The sequence below is a fragment of the Sturnira hondurensis genome, unplaced genomic scaffold, assembly GCF_014824575.4.
Source record: "Sturnira hondurensis isolate 20B ecotype Veracruz unplaced genomic scaffold, ASM1482457v3 Scaffold0000022, whole genome shotgun sequence".
NCBI classification, from domain to species: Eukaryota; Metazoa; Chordata; class Mammalia; order Chiroptera; family Phyllostomidae; genus Sturnira; species Sturnira hondurensis.
The window spans coordinates 7,069,897-7,094,754 of NW_028072653.1; the positions used below are offsets into that span (position 1 = coordinate 7,069,897).

Below are 24,858 nucleotides of genomic sequence, written 5' to 3' on the forward strand. Positions count from 1 at the left end.
GACAGCAGTCAGAGGCAAAGCAGGCTTTTCTCCCTTCTCCAAGTATTTGAAACAGGGCTTACTCTCGCCAAACAATTTCTCTGTTGGATTAAAAAAGAGGGGGTGGGGGGAGAATGCCGAATATGCTGGATCCGAGAAAACTTTGCGTTTATCTCCTGCCTGCATAATATATTTCTCTGTGCACTGAGAAAGCGTGCCTCTTATGTTATCTAATTGTTTTCTGACACATTTAGCAACACTTCACACTCTTTAAAGTGACATTAACATTGCTGACAGTGGAGGTGTTTTCATTAGACGGGCTTTGAATTGTAGCCAGGATGCGCTGCAGGTCTTCAAACAGGCTTGTAACAGGCGAGAACGGCGTTATTTATGAAAACAGAGACTTGGCCAACAGCCCCCTGGGGGTGCACACTCATTTTGCTGACTCTAGTCGGTTTAAGAATGTGTGCATATGTGCTCACGCACACACACAAGACAACTTTCATGAGCTGGAACTAAGATACCTTCATCAGTCAGAGGCCACTAGGCTGCCTGGGTATCATGGAAACTCTTCAAAAGCCCTCCCCTTCCACATCTTTTCAACCACAACATAGCAGCATGTGATTTCAGACACCAATCCGTCACTCCACACTCCGTCCTGGTGCTCAGTAGGCATGTGGCCGGGTGTCTTTTGTCAGTGTGATTGCCACGCTGTGGAGTTCATTCTCCTCTCCTTCTCCCTCAGTGCTTCTTCTTGCCCCTCTCAGGCTGTTTTTCAATGTCTCCAGTCATCTGCTTTGATGCACTGTTGTTCCAGAGGGTGCCCTATACGGACCTTCAGAGGACAGTCCCCTGGGCCCCTGCCTCTGCGAGATTCATTCATGCTGACCTTTATGAAAGACGGAAGCCAGGATTGGAGGAGATGGGGCAGGTATAAGTCGGGCTATGAATTTCTGCTAGGACATGACCTCACCCGTGATCTTGACCCAGTTGTTGACCGCCAGACTTGGGTTGTGAGCGGGATGATATTTCCAAGTTGTGGAATACTGGAGCTGAAGGAGAGCTTTCCACAGATTGTTCCTTCACGCTGGTACCCCTTCTAATCAGTCTTCCTGGCTTACTCTCATTGGAATTGCTCTTCTCTGTTTATATCTCTAGTGTGGCAATAACTCTATGGAGATATACAATCCTAAATCATAAAAATCCAAATGAGTATCCTCACTTTGTCCATTACTTACTGTGTAACCTTAGTCTAGTCTCTTGATTCCTATGAGCCTCAGTTCTCTCATCTGTAAAATGGGAATGATTACAGTGCCATCCAGGTCGTATTGTTGGGAGGATTACACACGTTACAAACCACGGAGTGTCCAAGCATGCTGCCTAGAGCAGTATGAAGTTCATTGTTATTAGTCTCTCCCACTGGAACGTGGGCTCCATGGTGGCCGAGACAGTGTCATCCCGTTTCCTCAAAGCAGTGGTTGCTGTTCTGTTTTTGTGCAATCCCATCGCTTGCATTACCCGAGACCTGGTGAGGGTAAGCCATTCGCTCCAAGTCACGCAACAGGCTGGCCTCTAGGCAGCCCCAGGAAGGAGCCCTGGTCCCTTCCCCCAGGACTCTTTCTGACCGCCCTGCAAGTGGGCACCTGTTGGATGCAAAGCAAAGGCCTTCAATGGACTGTTCAGGGAAGGAATGAACGAATGCATATGACATCCATGGCTTCCTAACAAAGTAGGCCCAGGTCCCATCTAAGTTACATTGTTTATTCTAGTCTCAGCAGAATAATACACGTCCACCTTGGAGTGGGGCTTTCCAGCCTTTCGATTGGTTGTCAGTGGTTAGACTCCCAGGATATCTACATTGTTAGCACCTTATCAAGGACCATTTGGTGCTGAGGGGCAGGTACCGTGAGTGCAGGCGGCGGGCGGTGAAGGAGCTCAGCGTCTGCCACCCAGAGCCTAGGTCCCACCTTTGTGGGGTCTGAAACACAGCACAAAACACAGGTTCACGGGCGAGGAAGGTTTATTGTCCGCAGAAAAAGACTTTGGAAAGGAAAGCTTCCGATAATGAGAATGAAAATAATTCCTATGCATAAAGCACTGTGTCGCTTGCAGTGCACTTGAGTTTGTTATTATTTAATTTCCAAAGCATCCTATAAGGGCACTGGCACAACTATCCCCTACCCTTCTTATGCTCCATAAGAAGACTTGCCACTTTTACCCCAGGACGTGGATATAAATGCTTCGTTGAATACTCACAATAATCTGTGAAGTATGTCTGTACACATTTTGTGTAGCAAACAGTTGAGCACAGACAGGTAGGTGATTTGCCAAAAGTCACCCAGTGAATTCCTGGCAGAGCCAAGACTTGAACTTCAGTCTGGTTCCAACACCGATCACATCACATCAGTGACGGGCTCTTTGTCAGTACAAAGGTTAATTAAATTCCATTGTCATTCCCTGTGCAGTGTGGTATGAGCACTGGAGCCAAAATGCCTGGGCTCAAGTTCCTTCCCCAGCCAAGCTATTCCATCAGAGTTCACTCTTATCATCTTTGAAAAGGGGGTAATGTTACCTACCCCCAAGGGCTGCTGTAAGATTAAGTAACTTAATCTATGTAAACAGATTGGAAATAATGCCTGCTATATCATTAAGGGATCAACAAATCTTTATGATTGGCTATATTGTTATTTCTATGTATCACAAACCCAAAAAAGTGAAGACAAAAGTAAGAAAGCTAGAATTCCATGTATTATGAAAGATGTTTTCCGAGGAAGCCCTTTGAAACTGGCCGGACATTTCTTGAAATCTTTCTCTAGCTGTTTTTACCCACACTACCTTCTTTGGAGAGCGTGATGCTGATTCGAGGAGAACAAGGAAACCGCCCAGCACGTCTTCCCCGCGTTATGCAGCTCAGAGAGACAACTGCGAAAGGGACCGAATCGCCCACGCGAGTTGGCATTTCCATCTAGTGTTCCTGGCTAGTGTTGGGTCATAGCTCCCAGGCAGCTCCCGAGGGCTGGAAGCTTTCATACTTAGATTGGAAGTACATCTCTTACACAGGGCTTAGGTTCTAAGGTCAGCCACAGAGGCCAGAAAGGTGGTCACATCACCACCCTGGAGAGTCCGCAGCAAGAGACCACCTTGGAAAGTGAAATACCAACTCTCAGTAAATCTAACAGTTGAGTTTCTCGTCCCAGAACGTCACAGACTTCTGTGTCTTCCCTGGAGCACCAGATGAAGTAGTGACTTCCTATTCTAGTCACCGGGTTAAAAGAAAAACAAGCCCACTTAAAATCAGAATCACTTCTTCTCAGCAAGATGCTCACACACTGAGAGGTACCGAAAACCTAAGACCAGCCACCACGGCCCCTAGCAGTGAGGTCTATGCCTGATATCTATCTGATAGATGTTAATGGAGTAGATGTTATAGTCCACCAATCACACTGCTATTTATTGAGTACGGGCTTTGGTTGGGTGCTAAGACACAAAGGTGTAGAATCCACAGTCTCTACCTAGTCACTCACAGTCTCATGAATGAGCCATACATTTAGACCAAGAAGTATCCTAATATTTTACAAGTACAATTGTTGGTAACCACCCTGCCTGGTTTCAGGAATTGTAACTGCCCCCCATGGCTAAGCAAGTGACCTCTGGCATGCGAGCTGCAGGAGACAAAGCTCGTCTCTGGCAACAGATGCTGCCCCTGCTTCATCTCCCTGCCCCCAAAGCTTGGTCCATGTCCATGGAAGGTATGGCCCCTCAGAGAGGGGCAACCTAGGCCAGACACGATCACTTGGGAGGCCATCATGGAAGGACTTGGGTGCAAGGACAAAGAGGGAGCGATGGACCCTCGTTCCCCCAGCTATTGTGACATAGCCCGAGTCCCCATTTCTGTCTGGGAGAAGCGCTGCCTGGCTCTAATCCACTTAAGCCTAAAAACCTTTGATGGGGAAGGCAGTGCAGCCCAATGCTGAAAAGGGTGGGTATCTGGGGTAAATCAGGCATAAGAAAGAATATGTAAAAATCCTGTGAAACCTGCTTTGTTTAGAATGCTCTCATTTAAATAATAAGGATCTAAGCAAGAAATTTGTTCCTCAAAGTTTTATGGCTCCTTAGCTATCTGACCCTGACTGAGTATAAGCCCTCATACTTCTTTGAATGCTATCTATTGCTTGAGCCTTACCTGTATTCTTGTGCAAATGAACCCAATAAAAGCCCCTTGAAGAAGGGGCTCTTGGCCCTTCCCCTTTGAGAGATTGGCCACCTTTCCTCCCCAAGCAGATCACATCATGTCTCAGTCATGTTTACTCTCATCCATGACACACGGGGGGACTTGTGAGGAAAGTTGCCCCCACATCGGCCACCTGACCTGAGTACCTGTGGATGGGCGATCAGAAAAGGCTTACAAGAAGGCAATGCTTGAGCTGAGTCTTTGAGAATTTTTTAGGAAGAGGTTGAGGCTACCAATGAGATAGGACGGCTTTCCATGCAGGGGAGGATAAGGGGAGGAGGAGACAGGTGCGCAACACTGCAGTCGCTTTGACGGCATAGAGTGTAGGGAGTAGGGGCTGGTCTGGCAAAAGCTAGTGGCTGTGCAAGCAATCAAACCGTATTATGTAGGCAGCAGCGAGTCTCAGAAGAGGGGAGAGAAGAAGCATGACGTGAGCAAATCAGTGTGTTCAGAAATATAGTTGCTCTTTATGGGAGGGGAGAAACACGAGACTGCGTGACACCAGTATGAGGAAGCTGGAACCATAGTCTAGCCTGTACTGTCCAGCATGGGAGTCACTTGCCACAGGTAGCAGCTGTATAAACTTAGATTAATTAAAAGTTCAGTTCCCCCGTGGCCCTTGCCACATCACCAAAATAACAACACGGTTTCATCTTCAAGGAGCTGGAAGATGTAATTAAGGGACACTGACAAGCAACTAGGGATTTCTGTTCGGAAGGTGTTTGAGGGTCCACTGCCTTTTGGTAGGCTGTTATGTCACTGCGGGTGAAGCGAATGTGTGTCCTCAAAAGAGGACGCTGCAAAGGTTTCCTGCATTTTTCCTTATGAATACGAGAGGTTGGGCACCAGACAAATTACAGGCATCGTATTATTTCGGAAATAAGCTCCACCCTCCGTCCATAGCCAGATCTGTCCACTGTACCTTCCAAAGTGCACTGCCGCCAGCAGGATGTGATATATCAGCATACGAGCTGTGGGGTCTCGGAAGGCCACGCACACGCTCAGGATCCCAGACTGGAGCCACTCCGTGCTTGAGCTCCCGCAAGAGGCCCTTTAACTGGGGTAAATCCAACAGCCTGCCGTCCTTCCAATAAGTTATAAATAATAGCTTGTGTGTGAAATCGGGATAGTTTTACCGGGGCCCTATGAAAACAATTTGTTTCCAAGAAAATGCTTAACCGGGCTTCAGTGAGCTCAGTGGAGTGTGAGTGAAGAGGGCAATTAGGTCTTCAGCTATGAAAATACAAACTCTCAATGGGCTGGTAGGGAAGCAGGCAAACCCAGTTAGGCTGATGGGCTTGTGGAGAAGCCATGGGAGAGCTCGGTCAGAAGTCTGCAGGCGAGGCTCCATCCCTGTTCATTGAGGGGCACCTTCTCCCCTGAATGTCTGGCCTCTGTAAAGGCAGCCCAACTCTTTTGGCAAACACGCCCTTCCAGGCTCCCGAGAAGGATGTGCTGCAACCTCCCTCATTGACGAATCAGACTCCATCTCAGCGGCTTCTCCTGCGCTGAGTTCTCTGGTGGCGATTTAAGCTCCTTTGCTTGAAGTTTTCTTGGGTGGGGGGGAGAAGAGCTGAGTGAATCAAATTTCCCTCTCATAGCAGCCCAATTCTTATCAACTGGAAAAAAAGAGAGCTATTTAAATATTGACCATGTAACAGCAAGCATGCTGATCTAAAACCATTGTATGTGCTGATTGGGCTTTCTCAGCCTCCGCACAGTTGACATGGGGGCTGCAATTGTTTGTCGTTGTGGGAAACTATTCGGTGCATCGTAGGAGGCTTAGCCGCATCTCTGGTCTCTACCCACCAGGGGCCAGTAGTATCCACCGCCCACACACGAATGTGGCAACCAAGATGTCTCCAGACGCTGCCAATAGCCCCTCAGGAGCAAAATTGCCCCTTGTTAAGAATGACTGATCTAGCCTAACATCAGCACTAAATATAAGCAGCTCACTACAGGGAGTATAAATACATCCATATATTGCCTATGACATCAGTATACACTCTAAATATATCTAACATAGGTCTAGATTTCACTGAAGATGCTCAGTTTGTTGAGGTCATTTTGGAGTCTGCAGTTATAATTGAAAGAAGGGCCTCTGGGGCTTTATTTATTTATTTAATATGTAGATCAGAAATCGAGTCCCTGTCACCCATCCCCGAGGTCAGTGTGGTGCAGCAAGGCCCAGCACCAGCCAGGAGGTGGTCCGAGTCTCTCTCCAAACAAGACCTGGAATCTAGTGCCCTTTTCTTCTACTCAGTAACCATGTGGCACTGGCCAAGTCATTTCTCCCTTGGGCTTGGTGACCAGTTCTAGGCAGGGATGCTTTGGGTTCTAAGTGGCCAAAACCAGTGCAAGCTGCCTTGAAGAAAGAAAAAGCGAGGGGAGGGGGCAGAATAAATTGGTTCACGTATTAAAAGGTTGGTGCTTATGAACCAACTGGTGCCTATAAGCTGCAAGTCCCGTTGGCTCGCTCAGGGTCTCTTGTACCCCCTGTGTCAGACACAGTTCTGGGGACCTTACATACGTTATTTCATCTTCGCAGCAACATTGACGTCAGTGTTACCATCATCAGAGGCACCCAGCGAGGGGAAGAAAGCTGCTCAGACTCTCGGGAAGTGGCAGAGCTCAGTCAGCCGCTCCAAAGTCCGTATCCTCCGTGTTCCTCACTCTGGATAACAGATTCTCTGGGGCAGGCCACGAAGTTGGGGGTGGATTGCACGGCAGAGAAATACTGCAGGCAGGAAGGCGACATCAACCTTCGCAAAAGACAATCAGATGATCGCCTCCATCGGAGATCAGAGTTTTATCGGGCAGAGCAGAATTTAGGAATGGGTTGGGTTAGATGGGGTGATGAAGCCCATGCATGGGTGAAGGTGTGTGTGAGGCAAGTGCAAGTTTAGAAATAGCCCAGAGTAGTTTGGGCAATACGCAAGCCTGAGTTCAGATTTCAGATTTCGGCTCCACCCCTTGGGTGTGCTGTGGACGCGCCTGAGGCTCTAAACAGGGCTGTCCTGATGGTGGTGGGCAGGGCCCAAGTAAAATTCCTGAGCCTGTTATTTGACACGTAAAATAGGCTGAATAGACGCGTAGCAGCTTCATCCACGTTCTTTTCAGGTGGAAGCAGGGAGTTCAGCAAAGTTGTTGTCAGGGTGCTTGTGCCTTTCGTGGTAGCAGCCGTGGCAGCCACGCCCATCTCTACACGGAAGCCTGTCACACACGTGGATGGAGCACGCCCCATCCCACAGCCCTCCACAGGCTCTGTGTGCAAAACTAGGCAGAACTTGAAGAATCTGACACTCTTTCCTGAAGAATGTTCTGGTGGAGTATGAAAGCAAGTAGACCTTATTCCTAAGAAAATTTTATTGATTGCAAACAAAAGAAGGGTACAGTCTTGGGTATTGAAATTATTTCTATTTACCCGCATATTCACACACCTCCCTTTTCAACTCTTTCAAAAGCAGTGGCCTCACAAACCCCCAAGCGCATCGTGGAAAATGGGTAATTTAGTCAGACACCTCAATAAACAGCAAGTTTTGGAATAATTCTTTAGGAAAACTGTTTAAATCCTCTAACCAACTGCTTTGCCTATGTTAATACATACCTTCTCACAATACTCAGCTTTAATACAACAGCCATATTTTTACTAAGTCCCTGAAGTTACAAAGCCACAAAGGATTTCTAGTTTTTGACTCAAGAATTGCCTTCTCTCTTTGTATAGTAGTTATTCTATGGGAGTACTCAGTGGGATGATTTCTGGGAGAAGGCTTGCTCCTGGCCCTGGTTAATTACCTCCCCAGGGCTGGTCTCGCTGGTGCGTTCCAGAAGTGGCCAGACGAGTCCGAGGTTCACATCTCACTCATTTTTTTAGCAGCTGCTCTCATCTAAAGCAGGAAAGAGCAGAATGGACCCCTCGAGTCCTGGGTTTGGAGGTCACGCAGCCTGGGTGCAAATCCCGGCCCATTCGGCTTGCGAGCAGTGCCAAGTCCGCCTGCGCCTCAGTTTCCTCACCTGTAAATGGAGATGGTAATCATACATGGTCCACAGAAAGGTTGTGAATGTTAACAGAGAAAAATGCATGTAAAATCTTAGCTGAGTTCTCAACAAGATCACATGTGTAAATGGTAAGGAGGTCACCAGACTTATCATTTTGGATTTCATTATTCCTGGTACTGTCTTTTTGTGGTTGTTTTTTAGTGATTTTGGTTTTTTTTCTTTAAACTATCTCTCGATCATGTCTCTCTGTCGCCTGATGTCCTGACACTGTGCCACTGTGTAGATCACCCAAGCATCGTCCCCACAGAACATTTTAATATCAGCCTGCCATTAATCTTAGGAATGAAAAGGAACTGGTCGTTTTCGGTGAGGTTGGTGACTTGATTTGCAACATGGCCTCTGTCATAAATTAGGGGATATATTGACACCACTTGGGCAGAGCGGCAATTTCATGGGTCATATCTATGGCTCTGGGGATGGCGAAGGGATTGTAGCCCTTCAATCCTGGGTGGAAGAACTAAACCTAAATCCAAATCAGTTTAAGGAGAAAAATAGCTCTGCAGTTGAGGCAATGGGGGTTAGATCCCTGTGCCGTCAGCCACAGATGGTGTTGGATACAGTGATCAGGTATGTCCACAGTGGTTGGCACATGAGGCTGGCAGAGAAGTTGTGGGCACCTGCCACCTTTCACCCACTCCTGGTCCCCGTCTGTCCTAAGTGATGATGGCCCTGTTTCCCGCCGAACCCTGGGCATCCTCAGGAACCTTCTCAACCCAGCACCCCACACAGCCACCACTGATCCACCGGTTAGCGAGAAGCTGCTTTGTGTGCCTACTAGTATCTACATCAGAAAATACTGACGAGTTGAAACTATCACAAAATTGTATTCATTTGGAAAAAGATACATTGGGAAGGGGAATGAATTAGTCTCCATTTTTAAGGTCCCGGGGAATCCAGTCATACAGATAATTAGACAACGACTTACATGGGGATCTTGGAAACCACACATACGCACAAGACCATATGAGTTTAATGAATGACATATTGCTGCCTTTTTGTGCTTTGTCTTGCTTTTTGAATAGATTCGTTAAGCCCTGTTTTCTATATATTTGCAAGGGACTCTATACCCGTTAAACATGGAACTCCCAACACAGCACCCAGGGAGTCAGGGGGCGTCTGTAGTGGACAAAGTAGGAACCAGGAAAATGCGCAATCCTTGGCTGCACGTCCATTGCACACTAGATATTTCAGTAAGAAACCGTGGTGTGTAAAGTGAGCCTGTGGAAGTTCCAACTTCCTCCCCTGTACTTTGGAACCTATTTGCGTCTGTGCAGATGGTCTCCGTCGGTCAGAATAGTCAGGAGAAAAAGCGTAGCATAAGTGAACAAACTTAGCAAATGACATAGCAAATAGAGAACAGCATACACTATGGGGACGGATCTAGGGCCGGAGACATTTCCCGAGTAATGGGAGGTAGCAGCAAGCCAAGTTTAAGGAGCTACCAAAGCATGAGTTGAAAGTGAGAGGAATCTGACAGCCCTGTGATGTGTGTTTCAATAGACCCCAGCCACCCCAGCCCCATCGCTGTGTTCTGACTGCGCCGCCACTGTCTCTATTTGTATGAATTAAAAAGTAGCTCTGTCTGTAGTCTCTGCAATGAATTCATGCCGAACGGAATTTCAAAAAGTTCACGTACAGAATGATTTCATAGCAACTATCATATCAGGCTTCTGGAAAATTGCACTTGAACTTCAGTTCCACCTCAGTCACTCAAAGGAATTTAAAAATTGGCTTTCAGCCGCCCTTGCTCCTCCACACGCAGTCTCAGATATGCCTCTATGCAAACTCTCACGCCTACTGATCGCGAGTTAAAATCTGTTCCTGCTAGAGCCCGGCCGCTAATTGGACGTCAGCACCAGCTTCACTGCGGCCCGGTCAGGACACTTGTGCCTTCGGGGAGCCTTGGTGGAGGGGGACAATAACATTGCTAGGAAGGAGCCACTTTGAACTCCGTAACAAAATTATGAGAGAGGCTTTGAACTCCGCCAGCTGATAGCAGCTATAAAGGGTTTATTCAAAGAAATGTTTCTTCTATGAAATCCTCAAAGTGCCTTAGGATTGGGAGATGGAAACCTGCAGCACGATTTCCCATCAGTCACCCCCTCCCCGTACGTCACCTTCCCTGTCTGTCACCATGCTGCCAGGACAAACACACTGCCGAGGGGTTAGACAGAAACCAGAGTTTGACTCCTGGCCCCTGTCACTTAATAGCTATGCAGTCTTATGTCTCTGTGCCTCAGTTTCCTCCTCAATAAAATGGGGGTTAAAATCACTCTAACTTCATAGAATTGCTTCGAGAACTAAATGAGCTAACCTGGGGAAAGTGGCTTGCCCTGTGAGTGGCACGTAGTCTGTGCAAAAACATTAGGAGTTCAGAAAGTTGTAATAATGATAGCTGGTACACGGAAGCCTATGGGAGAAGATATTGATTAAATGTGAATACTGATTCTGATGAAACTCTGATGTGTTCAGTCTATCTTTGCCAGATCATCGGGCGAGACCAGCGCGCCTTACACGGCTCCCAAACAGCTATGAATAAAGGAGTTTTTCAAATGAAACTCCATTTATCCATTGATCTATTTCAGGGATGATTCTTCTTAGTCAGGCCACTGGGCAGGAGCCCCTAACGTTTAACTTTAGGAGCATCTTCTCTCCTGTCTCTCTCTTCCATCCCCAGAAGGGTAGTAGGCCAGTAGTGTGGCGCCTCTGCATTCTTGGCCGCTGCTCTCCTAGCACTGGAAGTTTCTTTTCTCTTCCACTGAAGATGCTCAGGCCTCAGCTTTCCCCAGAATCCTTGTTGGGCTCTCCACCCCTACCCCTCCTTGGCCAGGCTGGACCGACTGTCCCTTCTTTCACCCCCACAGTGCCATGCCCTGACAGCCTGCCCCTTCTTATGTACCGAAATGACGCAGTGACCCATCTGCCTCCCCCACTAGACTGTGAGCTCTCTAGGGGCAGGGATGGCGCCTTGCTTATTTTTGTGTCCTCAGTGAGCACCTGAGGGATGCTTCTGCATTTCCCTGAAACACACTGATGTATCAATAACATTGAGTGCCCTCCAGAATCGATCAGGAGGTATACCACTGCAAAGGCAGCGACGAAACTGAACGTCCATGTCAGGTGCCTGAAAATGTCCCCATATACGTGGTCCATCTAAAGAGCAGGAGAACCTATTTCTTCTGACCGAAGGCACTTGTTATCTGATTCGAAAATCAGACCTGATTCTTGAGTCTGCTTTCTCAACACCTACCCTTCCCTCCACACCCCCGGCTTTAGGGCGTATCCCATGGGCTCCTTATTCTGAGCATTTCCCAAAAGAACAAACCAGCAGGCGAGCACAAGGACCCCAAGATGTCAGGGTCACTCAGGTTATCCTCACTCAGCATCTGGCTGCTGGGAGCCCCTTGTCAGGTGATGAGAGGTAGCTGCAGTCTGCTCTGTGCAAGTTCTTGACCCCAGGGCAGCGCCAAGTCACTGCCCACCCCCTGCTGGGCTGGCCACTCCTCCTCATGACCTGGAGTGGCTGTGTTTCTCTTTGTAGGAATTCCTCATGCTGTCAAAACCAAACCCAAAAGCAAAAAACAAACCCAACCTCATAGTGGAGAGAGTGGGTCCTTGGCCATTTCTTTGAGATGCAAATGTGTTCACTTTTCCACCTCTCCTCCGCTTCTAACCCAATCTAATTGATTTGGTTTTACTCTGCCTTATTTATTTGTTCATTGGAGAGTTGCAATTCATCGGGAAGACACCAATGATGCAGGAGTGAATAAAATACACAGGGGTCCACCCTCGGATAGTAATAAGGGCTACAAAAATGTTTAAAAGGCTAATAGGGGGAGGGCAGGTCGATGGGCAGTTTTCAAGAAGACAAGCAGGGAAGGCTCGAATGGAGAGAGGGAGCACGATTGTGAACAGAAGGAGGCGTGTCGGGAAGAATGTTCCACAGAGCAGGATGGGAAGTGGAAAGACTGTGAGGAGGGGCTGTGAGCATGGAGTGATGCGGTGTGTTCAAGCAGCAGAAAGACGGCTGCTTTGGCTAGAGAACGAGGGCCCATGCGGAGAGTGCTAAGGGAACTGTTAGAGGTGAGTTAGAGGTCACAAGCGCCAGGGTAGGCCAGTCATGCCGGTTGTCATCAAGCCACCAGAGAGCGCCCAGCAGGGAGCAACAGGACCTGATTTCTATCTTTAAAACGCTCTGGCTTCTGTGGAGGCGGGATGGGGACCATGGGGAGTCGATACAGGTGTGGCAGCCGTGGGAGCAGGTGGCCCAGCAAGGACACGGGTCGGCGGAGAGGATGTGGTCTCAGGTTCGGACTGCAGCAGGGGAGAGCGAAGAACTGGGTGTTTCCCAGACCAATTCCGTGTCAGCTGTGTAGGTGGGTGTTTCCACTCACACCAGCTTCCTGAAACGTGCAACGACTTAGAGTATGAATTTAGGCACTTGGAGAAACATTAAACCACTTGGAAAATAATACATCTGGAGTACTTTCTTTTTTCTTTTCTTTTTTTTTTTTTAGGTATTTTGATTGTGTGGTGGTTTCGATGTAACTTTCTCTGAATGCTCTCATGACCCTCATTGCTGACCTTTGACCCCTTGTCCTTTTTCCCAGGTCGTCCCATCCCACCTACATCTTCGTCTAGCCTCCTCCCATCTGCTCAGCTGCCTAGCTCCCATAATCCTCCACCAGTTAGCTGCCAGATGCCATTGCTAGACAGCAACACCTCCCATCAAATCATGGACACCAACCCCGATGAGGAATTCTCCCCCAATTCATACCTGCTCAGAGCATGCTCAGGGCCCCAGCAAGCCGCCAGCAGTGGTAAGGAAACGTCCTGTCTGAATGTGCGGGGTCGTGCGCGTGACAGTGTTGTTGTGTCTCCAGCCACGTGGCAATTTGGAAACAAGGGCTGGGGAGAAGGTGGAATGGGAGGCATGAAGGTGAAATACATTTGTCATTTTGCGACCTCGTGGTTCCAGGATGTATTTGTTGAAGTGCCCATGGAGGCTTTTGCGCTTTGCGTATCTCACCGGGGTCTGGGCCCCCTTTGGTGGAAGGAATCCGCCCGCCGATGCACGCAGGGGCAGGCAGGTCTCACAGGGGACCTGCAGAGAGGCAGCGGAACATCAGATGTCTGTGTTGCGTGATTCCGGCTACAGCCAAATGACCTTGGGCACCCTCACACGCCCAATTTCTGTGCATCTGAGATCTCCTGTTTCTCGTGGTTCGCTTCTGAATTTTCTCCCATGCTTGTTCAGGGGATTTGGCTATTGAAACATGTTTTCTTGATGTGGATACTGAATATCTTTTCAAGTCTGCCATGTTTGGCGGGGCGGGGGCGGGGGGGTGACCTCTCCTATAACCCTCTCCTGTGCTACTATACTTGAATTTAGTAAGCTGATCATGTGGTACCACTATAAACACAGCTTCTAAGTCCCTGGTTCTTCCTGTGGTTTTTTTCTCTGCAGAGCAGAGCGACTGGTCTTTGGGTCCTGTCCCACTTTTGATGATTTTGTGGCTCCTCCTCAGCTCCCAGCCTCTAAATCTTTGGTGTAATTGCTGCAGGCCCAGCATCAATGATGCCACACTTTGAATTCTGCTGATGGTGATGCTTATGTTCACCGAACATAAACATCTGAGTGGGCAGTATCTAGGGTGAAATCCCCATGGTTAAGGGGAGACATTTGCAGACATTAGTTGCTCCTGACTCAACGGCCTTGGAGTTGTCGTCTGAATCAGCCACTCGTGGTGTTCATTACCGTATGCTGTCAAAAGTGGGACAGAGTTTTCCATGCCAACAGTGTTCATTGATGAGACTGCGTTTTGGCTCCGTCCGTGAGGGTGTGCCGCCACTGGCCTCAACCTCTCCAATTAGAGAGGACCTCCTCAATGCACTTAAGATGATTCATTCATTCTGGAGATGGAATGACGGACTGCTACTTAGGATGGCCCATGCCCTTCTCCAAAGCCAGGCCTGATATGTTTAGCAAACTCGTATTATTTTTCCCCAAAAATTACCTAATCAAATCTCTCATCAAATGAGCAATCCATTGTTGATATTATGAAGGCCTTTAATCTACCATAAATCTTTATTAGAACTTATCAGAGCTTCTAGTTTGAGAGAAATGTGATTATGGCACTCTTAAAATGACATTACATCATTGGGGTGATTGGTTTATCATTTGCAGAAGAGACATCAATCATAACTAGCATAACCACACAGTAAATGAATTCAACCTTTCTACCACAGAACAATGACACTGTAATTGCTCAAAATCAGGCTTAAAATGAAATCGGAAAATGCTCTTTCTTCAAATATGATGTTAACTTAATGGAATATATTATGAAAAATCATGTTTGAGGAAATTCTATGTAATTAAAAATATGCGGAAATATATTCCCTTTTTTCTTTCATCAGAAACTGATTTGAGCTACAGAACATTTTTTTTGCTGCAGAGATTATGTTGCATTTAATTGAACTATCCTCACTTATGTTTTGCTGCTTTTTATTTCATACTATGTGATCATGATGAATATTGCATTGTGAAGGACAAGAGGCTTTTGAAATGAGGTGCACCTGCTGATAGCTTTTTAAAAACAGACAATTATTAGGGAGAAAATGAGCTTTTAAAAACTATACCCTTTTAGGCATATATGGGTCCGCAAACCAAGATGATTTCCATGAGAGGTCAGTTCCTATCCCGGCGCTATCTAGAATGTTTTCTTAGTGATAATGCTGTGAGTGATTTTCTTTCTTCTGGACGCTGCGTCACAGTGGGAGTTGTCAGTGGCATATTTGTGTCACCTTCATGCCTAATCTAAACCTCATCTGGGTCGACGCAACAACAGATCTGTGGGTTGAGTCAAGCTTATCATCCACTTTCCATCACTCCCACTCATTTGTTCAGCTCACTCAAGCCTGAGAGCGAGAGAAGCTTCAGTAACGGGGGGAAAATACCACCGAAAGTTGGAGGGTCCATTTTCACCCCAAACAAGGATTTCTTTCCACAGGGTGGGGACCCAATGGTGCAGTACCCTTGTTTCCAGTGGATACTTATCAGAGAATACGTTAAAGCTCTGGCCAACAGGCAATCAGTCACTCAACATCCTGATCTCTGGCCGAGATCACGTTCAAATACGAGTGTGCTCACATCTGCATGTGTGAGAGTGTGCGCGTGTGCACGCACGTGCATGTCTTCACGGAATGGATTTGGGGGTCTAGAGCAAATTGAGGATTCTATCAAGACCCGGATGGTTTCCATGGATTTTAATCTGACATAAAGGATTGGAAATAGAGTTTGACACAGACGACGCAAAGTGCAGAGCTGCGTCTGGGTGTTCCGCACTGAGCTGGGGGAAAGGGGCTGGATTTTATGGTGGGTATCATGGCAGGACCAACCGGGTGATTGTCTATATTATGTGTCATTGGTTCATAACACAGAATTTTTTAAGGTGGTCTCTTGGCCGTGACCTTGGGGTCCAAAGATCTGGTATCCGTTTGGACTTTACCTCTTCCTTAGGTGAAATCAGCCTCCTTGTAGCACCTTCGGCCCGTGCATGACAGCCCAGAATCATTTCTCTTGTCCTGTTACTATTGCTGTTACCACCTGACATCAGTGAGGCCTCTCAGTGGCGGGGGGTCAGCACACACACACTTCCTCCCCAAAACGCCTTTGCTCTAAAGAGCCAAGCCAGACATAAACCACACAACTAAAGTGTTTCTGACAACATGAAAGCTCCTCGAAGCAACAACAAAGCTTTACCTTTATGGCTTTACTGTCATTATTTTCTATGAGTGGAGCGCGTGCTTTCGTGGATGGTCCTGAAACTTCAGCACCTTTGGAGCCAAATCGCTCTAACCTTCACTTTATGCCAATCAAGCGGATGCCCAGGGACCCTGGAGAGATGCTGAGAAGAGTAGTGTTTCCCGCCCCCGTAAACATTTTCTTCCAGGTAGCTGAGCTCTGGCAAGTAGCTCATCCTGTGTTGGGCCTTCTGCCAGGCCAGGTGAGCTCCAGTGATATTTCTTAGAGATAGCAGCATAATTTCAACCCTGTGAAATAACTCAGCTGGAAAAAAAAAATCTGAAGCCGAGTGGCAACCTAATGGAGGCTCCCGCAGACGGGCGAATGATAAGACGACTTTTCAAATAGGAGGAAGGCTTGCGCCTTGCTATCAGTGTACGAGGCAGAAAATACATGGGCAGCCACACTGTAATGAAAAGCATTGGCTTACCTTCCCATTCACAAAAGGGTGAGTGTTTCTTTTCTTAAAAGCCTAAATGAAAGGGTTTGGAACACACGTGCATCACGTCGAACATAGAGAAGTGTAACCAGGATACCTGTCAGCGAGGACGCTCTCAGTCAGTCCTGCGTGGCTGGAAAGCTGTCCCAGCTGGACAGCCTCTGTTGGACACTGAGCACATTCAAGGTGCCCTGGCCCTTTTTTGGAAGAGCAGTGTCTTGGTTCATTCTGAATGAATGTGGTACATCAAAACCAGCACGTTGCCTGGAGTGGTCCAAGAATTCAGTTGTCTCGATCATTTAATGATGGTCTTATTTATGTGGCCTCATCCAGCAAAAGACCTTCATTTATTCATTTATTCACTCATTCATTCACCCATTCACTCGTTCATTCACCCATTCACTCATTCATCCATCCATCCATCCATCCATCCATCCATCCATCCATCTGTCCCCTTTTCTTATATCTCTTCCAGAATTTGTGAAAGCTTATGAAATTTTTCTAAATTGGAAAATGGTAATTAGATGACACAATAAGGGTAAAGGGAAAATCTAGAGTGGAAAGCAAATCTATAAGCTCATGTATGTAAAGTCCTGGTCCATTCCTTAAGGCCAACAAAATTCTCGATTCTAAGCTTCCTAGAAACCAAAGTAAAAAGGGAAACAGAGAGAGAACAAGATGCATGACATCCATGAGATAAACACAGACTGCTTCAGGGAAATTCTATAAATCCTCACAGGGAGGCCGGAAATAAATTTCTCTAAGAGGAGCCAACCTGGGCATTCCACATGTCTGAATTCCCAGTAACACGCTGTCATGCGTAGGCTAAAGAAATTCCTGTCAGATGCCTTGTACCCTTCCTCCACATAAGCCCTAGAAAGTGTTTCAACTGTAAAAAAAATCCTGCAAATATCCAAACATTGCCCTGCCCAAGAACAAAACTTGATCCATAGGTAGTAGACCTTAGTCTCTATAGAGGACATGTAACCTGCCTGCCCCTTAGACAATAGGCCATAAGTATCATTGCTCATCACTACATTTTTATGGGAATTACCCAACTTGGAGGCTGTAGTCGCCACTTAGAACCTGAAAGGCAGACGTTCTACGTTATAAACTTGCCATGACAGCCCTGCAGAAGTTAGAATTGCCATCCTCTCCCGGAAGCTGAAGCGTCGCCCCGGAACTGCCTCGCTCACCGGGCCCTGTGCTACTCCCCCGACCCCCACCCCCATGGGCTGCATGTGAAAGTTAAAAACGGGGTCCATGCAACTGTGTTGTTAATGAAACTTCTCCCTCTTACATCTTTGAGATTTGGGGAAGAATGTGTTTTCCAACATGTTACAAGTTTTCCTGCCTTCTTAAGCAGATCGTGCCCCCTGGAATTTGATTTAAAATTTCCTAAATCGCTTACAGCAATTATTATGAATATCAATGATTGTACTATGCCAATAATACCAACTCAGTTTTTTAAGTCATCGTACATCGTGGGGCTGCTAATTCCGCTCTCCTCCTGTAGGACACTTGACTTCACAGTCTGCTCTTTCTAGACTTTTCTTTCTGCTCTCAACCCCACTCCATCAGGCAGAGGCCTCCCTGGCAGGATTCCTGGTGTCAGGTCCATAGTAGATGCTCAATAAATATTTAGGAAGTGAACAAATTAACTGGTATCTTTTGTAGCTGTCTTAATTTTATTAATTTTCTGATTCTATCATGTATGATGAAAAAATGGATACTGATGGTGGTGGGGAGCTTGTAACATTATGACTTGAGGGAATATACTTATTTCAGAGAACATATTTAATGTACCTATATCAGGCTTGTTGTGTCTGTTTTTAGGTAGATTTTTTTTTAGAACTTTGTAGTTCATCTGTAAACAGGAAGGTTTCAAGAACGTTGTTTCTATACTTCGTGATGGATAGTGGAAGGGCCGAGGTGGAGAACCGGGGAGGAGCCCTGGGTGGGGCCTCAGCTGACGGAGGCTGCACCTGTCTGGGAGGGACTCCCCTTTCACCTTGGACTCTGGGCCCAGGAACCCAGGTCCCAACAGCATTGCCTTTCCCAAGGTGAATGTGTTTTGTGCACGCACCCCTTGGTTCCCAGCTCTGCCCCAGTCAGCTTGAATACCTGGTCAGGTGTGCAGAGACTTATAACCCCTTCCAGGTACCCATGACCTGGTTTGGCTCTGGCTGCCTGCCTTCCAAAGTGGTTCCCAGCCCACCAGGCAGAGCAACTGAGTCCAGGGAGCTGACTAAGGGCTGCAGAGGGGACAGAGGCAGCCCCCCTCCACTCTGGCTTCCGCGACGGAGCCATGCAGAATTCAGCTCTCTCTCCTTCATCCATGCTGCCTATTATGCTGGGCACTCTATATACCCTACTTCATTTCCTTTTATTTAACTTCCACCACATCTCCGTGCAGCAAGACTGACCACCGTGCCACCTGATGGGCGAGAAAACTGCAGCCCAAAGACATTAAGTGACTAGTCCAAAGTCACACACCTGGGAAGTGAAGGGCCTGGGTTTTAAATCCAACTTTTCCTAATCCCCAAGGCTTTTCTCTTCAGCCCTCTGTTAAATGTGAAACCTCTGAAGTATTTGCATGCCTTTTACTGAGATATACTAAAGATAACACTGTATTAAGGTACGTGGATTATATCATTTTTCAAAGGTCGAAAAACACTAACATAGTATCACAAAATACTCTTCACCTCCAGTCCTTAGAAAGCATCGGTATCTGCCTACTCTTGCCCTGAAGACTCTGGGTCAGCAAATTTGGGAGGGGCTGAGGAACTGTGGTTTTCCTCTGCCCTTCAGATGATTTGTATGGGCTGGTAAGTTTGGAAGCATGAATATGACAGGAAAGTTTGTTTGTGGAATGGGTTTTCGGCACTCCGTCTCTGATTCACAGCGTGATCTTTGGCAAGTCATTCAAACACCCCATGCCTCAGCCTCCCTACCTGTGAAGGTTGGGCATCAGCCAAAAAGGTCTCTAAGCTTCCCTTCTTGCTTTAACAGTCTAAGTTCCTTGCATCCAGCTGATACAGGCTGCCCCAGTGTTTCTGGGCCCCCCAAACTTGCATGCTAATGGACAAAACTGAGACCTGTGGTGTCCTGCAAAGCAGCTCCCAGCAGTTCCTCTGCAGGAGCTGCGAAGTATGGTCCTACAACACCTGCTGAAAATGTCCCAGCAGCAAGCAGAAGAAGCATAGCTCTTCCAACGATGACCCAGGCCCCCAGGGAGCATCACCCCAGCCTCCTAAACGAGGTCCTCACTTGAGCTTTGGAATTGCTAGTTCTCAGGGGCCAGACCTTTTCTTCTTATCCTTTGTGCCTTCTTACCTCACCCCCCTCCCCAACACACATACACGTAGTTTGTAGGCCTAGCCATTCCCAGCCCATAGAGGATGGGGCTGGTCCTCTGTACCACAGAGCATGTGAGCACACAGGCAAGACAGACAGGTAATTCCTTCGGAGATGCGCACCATGGGAGGATAAGCAGCACAGAACCGCTCCTGCTCAGCAAATAATCTTGCTGTTGACAAAATCCCCAAGGGCGATAGCACTGTGTACATTCTGGCTCTCCATCTCTGCCCGTCTCGGTACATGCAGAAAGATGCCAAGATGTCCCGGGAGCTGTGTGGGACATCTGAACAGTTTCCTGCCCCAACAATTTTTATCCAGAATGTGAACTCTCCCAGAATCCCTTTAAAGACTACAGTTAATTCGACTGGATTTTGCATCATATTCAATAGCCGTTTGAAAATATGGCCCCAGTGCCTTGGTAGAGACATTGCAATTTTCGGTTAAATGAAAAGATAGATTTCTTGTACCAGCAGATAGTTTCATCTGGTGTTAAAGACTCAGCCCTGGGAAACCTCTTAGATCCCTCCCCAGAATAAATAATGAAATATAATTATTACCTCAAAAGTGTGGACCCTGAAGCCCGTTCTACTTGAATTCGAATCATGGCTCAGTCGCTCTCTAACGCTGTGGTATTGAACAGTTTACCTAATCCACTTCTCAGTTTTCTCATCTGTAAAACAAGACCGTGCTTCTGTAAGTCCTCTGGTTGTTAGGAACATTAACTGACTTTGTGATGCTTCTAACGATCTTGAAAGGCGACTCAGAGAGTTAGAACAGAAATCAGGTTTGATATTGTCTACGTTTTAAAGGTAACAGCGTGGAAAAATATAGGTCAAGGGAAATGCATCATTGTTAGTATTTTTAAGTGTGTAAGTCCTGGTGCATTAAGTACAATGTATCCAAATTGTTGTGCCAACATCACCACCTTCCAGAGCACGTTCGTCTTCCAACAGAAACTCCGTACGCCAGAAAGGCTAACTTCTCACCCGGCTTCTCCCCAGCCCCCGGCAACTGTAACTTTATGTTTAATTTTTGAAGGACTTCCCACACTGTTTTTCCCAGCAGCTGCACCATTTTACATCCCTACCAGCCATACACAAGGGTTCCATTGTCTACATCCTAACACATATTTTCTTTTGATTTTTTTAATACATAATAGCCATCCTATCATATGTGAAGGGGTATCTCATTGTGGTTTTGATGTCTGTTTCCCAGATGGTTAGTGATGTTGAGCATCTTTTCATGAATATATTGGTCATTGGTACATCTTTTTTGGAGAATTGTGCATTTAGGTCCTTTGACCTCTTTTTTCTTTTAAGATTTTATTTGTTTGTCTGTAGAGGGGAAGGGAAGGAAAAGGGAGAGAGAAATATCAATGTATGGTTGCCTCTCATGTGTCCCCTGCTGGGAACTGGCCTGCAACCCAGGCATGTGCCCTGAGTGGGAATCGAACCATGATCCTTTGGTTTGCAGTCCCGCGCTCAATCCACTGAGCTACACCAGCCAGGGCCCTTCGACCACTTTTTAATTAGGTTATTGTTGTGGTGTTGTAGGAGTTCTTCTACATGGTTTATGTCAATCACGTATTAGAAATAAGATTTGCAAATATTTTCTCTCAGCCCGGCAGTTGCCCTTTGAATCTGTGAAGTGCCCTTTAATGTGGAAAAGTTTGAATTTTGATGTTGTCCAACTTACCTATTTTTATTTTTGTGTCCTATGTTTTCAGTGTCATAGCAAACATTTTCTAGGGCTTACTCCATGGAGGCCATTATTCTACTGGTTTTTACAAACAGTAACTCATTCAATCCTCAAAAGCAGTCCTTGAGGCTGGGAACCGCGCTGACCCTGGTATCTCGGTGTAGGTGCCATTAGGAACCTGCCTGGCATTCCCAGAGGGGCCATGCTGTTGTGGGGCATAAAGAAGCGAGTCCCAAACACAAAAATACAAAACATCCCCCTCTCCAGGCTCAAATGGATAGCTAGTCTTCACTTACTACAGCTCTAGCCTCTTCTATCAGGCCTTCCTAGAGAGAAAATATATTGGGACGATCTGAGTATTGCATGCCCTCCACTCTCTGATAGCACCAAATGAGGAGCATGCCCACCTCCTTGAGGCCTCCCCGAAGCCCCCCGAACCCAGCCATTTCTAGTGCCTTCCACGGAAGCCCCCGTGGCGTCCCACTCTGTGCCTTCGCCCTCCTTGCAGTGAGCAGCTAAGCCCACCTTGGTCTGACCACAGTGCGCTGTTGGTGCTGTCACGGGCTGGAGGGCGTTGACACCACGGCACTGTGCGTTGGGATTAATGCCATGCCTGTTTCACAGATGGCAACGCGGGGGCGCAGGCAGGGAGAGTTGCTTGCCTGAGGCTGTGTAGTGATTGACAGTATAACAGGAACTTGACCCAAGGAAGCCAGTCTCCAGAGTGATAAGGTAGACAGTCATCTAAGTAAAACTGTAAAAGGCAACTCCAGAAATGTGTAGATATAGTCAAGAAATTTTTTAAAATGTCATTATGTATGACACTGTTCAGCTCTGAATGGACTTTATATTTCCATGTTAATATGTAAATCTTGAGGAATGGTCTGAGGACTCTACCAGGAGAATGGGGAAATGGAGCGGGTGCAAATGTGGACCTGGCAAGTACACAAAAAAGCCTAGGTGTGCATCTTCTATAAGTGAGAAGTTCCTAGATAATGCCTACAATTGAAAATGCAAGAAATAGCAGCAAAGCACATTCTTTATAGACCTAAAAATAAAAAACCAAAATAATCAGCTGAGCAAAGGTACATGTGCTTGTTTCTGGGAGGGAAGAGATCGCTGGTGATAGAGAAGGATTGCTGGTTTTTGAATCAAATATTGTGTAACTATTTGATTCTGTAAACTACATGCATTTTTTTCTTTTAAGGAAAACCAAAAAGGCAAAAATAAAAGACATCGGGCTTAGAGAACCCCTGATGCAATGTGAGAACCCCAAAATGGTAGCTGTGTAATATTCTCAGACATGTTTCCTTCAACGAATACGTATGCATCGCGGATTATGTGTTCGGGATGGCACCAGGTGCGATGAACTTGAATGGTCAGGAGCACTTTCATTGAATCTGTAGATTGCTCTGTATCTGCTCCTGTTGATTTGGGAGCAGTGGATACAGATACGCTGTGGAGTTGCTAGGGCTTTAGCTCTTTATCCCAACCGACCCTCCTCCAGCCTTGCCAAAAAATCCCAGGCTTAGGAGAGCATGAGACTGAGAAGATACCGTAACCACCGTTCTTCCTCATCGCTAACCCGGTATCCATCTAAGCACAGGTCCTACCTATCTTTTCCCCAAAGCTTTGCCAGCAACTCTGCTCAAAGAGAGGCAGAGCCAGAACAGCACAGGTCTTATCTTCTTCTTTATTCAATTTAGCACCTCATTACGTTCTGATTTGTAATATTCCCTTGGTATTTCATGCCTATAAGTCACTTGTGTCAATATTAAATTGTCACCACTTAAAGACAAGGGTCATTTCTTTGGTCTTTTTGTATCATTTAGCACTCAGCGCAGGTTGGAATGTGTTCAAGACATCCTTATTGATTCTAGCCTTTAAAAGGGCAGGGGTGGACCGGGACGACCAATGGGTGGATGCATTCCGACCTGGGCAGGTCATTGTAATGTTTTCGAATCTAAGATCATCTAGGATGGGCAGCTGTGAGATGGGTCACTGTTAGAAAGGACAGAAAAGGCACCAACAGGAGTGATAAGAAAAGATGCATATTTACCTAATCTATTGTTTTCCTTGGATATAAGGATTAGGTTTCTCTGCCTTCCTTTCAGGAGTTCGCTCTTCCTAGTTGGTGGTACCCTTCATATAATTTCCTCTGTCGAGAAGTTTTTGGTGGTGCAGTCATAATGGAGGGAACTAAGCTTGAGGGAAGAATTCCTATTCATTTCCTAGGGCTCCCCTTACAAGGGACCACAAACTGGGTGGCTTAAAAGAACAGACGCTTATTACCTTTCAGTTTTAGAGGCTAGAAGTCCAAGATTAAGCTGAATTTAGTAGCTATTTCTCATCACATCTCACGCTTGCCTTCTTCACAGCTCCTGTCTCCTCAAAATGCCCTTGCCTTTGGCATCTGGGGTTCCCCTTTCTTCTTAATCTCATTCCTGGGTTTCTGGCCCCTTCTGCCCTCCCGTGGATGTGTCCATCTGTTTATCCTTTAAATGCTAGGGTAGCCATAAGTTAAAACCCAGCCCCTCCCCCTTACTTTTTAATGCACTTTCCCACCAGCAATCAGCAACACTCAGAACTAAAAATACAACATATGAGTTGATGGCTCCGATGTCTCTTTCTCCAGGTCAAATCTTTTACCCAGCCCCCTCCGTGCGTTTCCGCTAGGATATCCGGGAGGCAATTGAAAAACAACCGTTCTGAAATGAAGATCGAACTGCGAAATCTGAAACATACTCTTCCATTTAAATTCCTCTCTTGTTTTTCCCAGGGTATGTTTCTCTCATCCAATCAGTTGCTCTAGCCAGTCAAACCATGACTCAGCGTTTTTTCAAAGCCATGGCAGGGCATTGTTCAGACCAATGCCTTGGCATTTTTTAGGCAACTATGACTTGGCAATTATACATAGTCATGACATGGCACTTTTACATGACAATGGCACAGCATTTTACAAAGCAACGATTCAGTGTATTTGAAAGCCATGACATGGCATTTTTGGAAGCAAAGAAACTTAATATAGTTCATATTTAAACTCTAGAATCTAAATGAACTTAGAAAGGATAGAAAACCTCTTCTGGGTGACACTTTAACATTCTCGTACAGTAGGCCCCCTTTATCTACAGGCTCATTTCATTTTCCCACGGTCCACGACCATCCAAAAATGTTAAGTGGAAAATTTCAGAAATAAACAATTTCTAAGCTTTAACTTGTGGGCTGTTCTGAGCAGCATGATGCAATTTTGTGCCTTCCGGCCTCAGGAGGTGAATCATTTCTTTGTTC

At 46.6% G+C, this 24,858-nt stretch overlaps 1 protein-coding gene across 2 annotated transcripts in view; it reads left to right on the forward strand.

Moving 5' to 3' along the window:
• Positions 1-12,896: 12,896 nt before the first annotated feature.
• TENM2 (teneurin transmembrane protein 2) overlaps positions 12,897-24,858 on the forward strand; it is a 343,633-nt gene continuing 331,671 nt past the window's right edge. For both annotated transcript variants that reach the window (XM_037040640.1, XM_037040701.1), the window contains exon 1: positions 12,897-13,089. In XM_037040640.1, the coding sequence (XP_036896535.1) occupies positions 12,969-13,089 (121 nt within the window). In that variant the 5' untranslated portion in view covers positions 12,897-12,968. The remainder of the gene's footprint in view (positions 13,090-24,858) is intronic.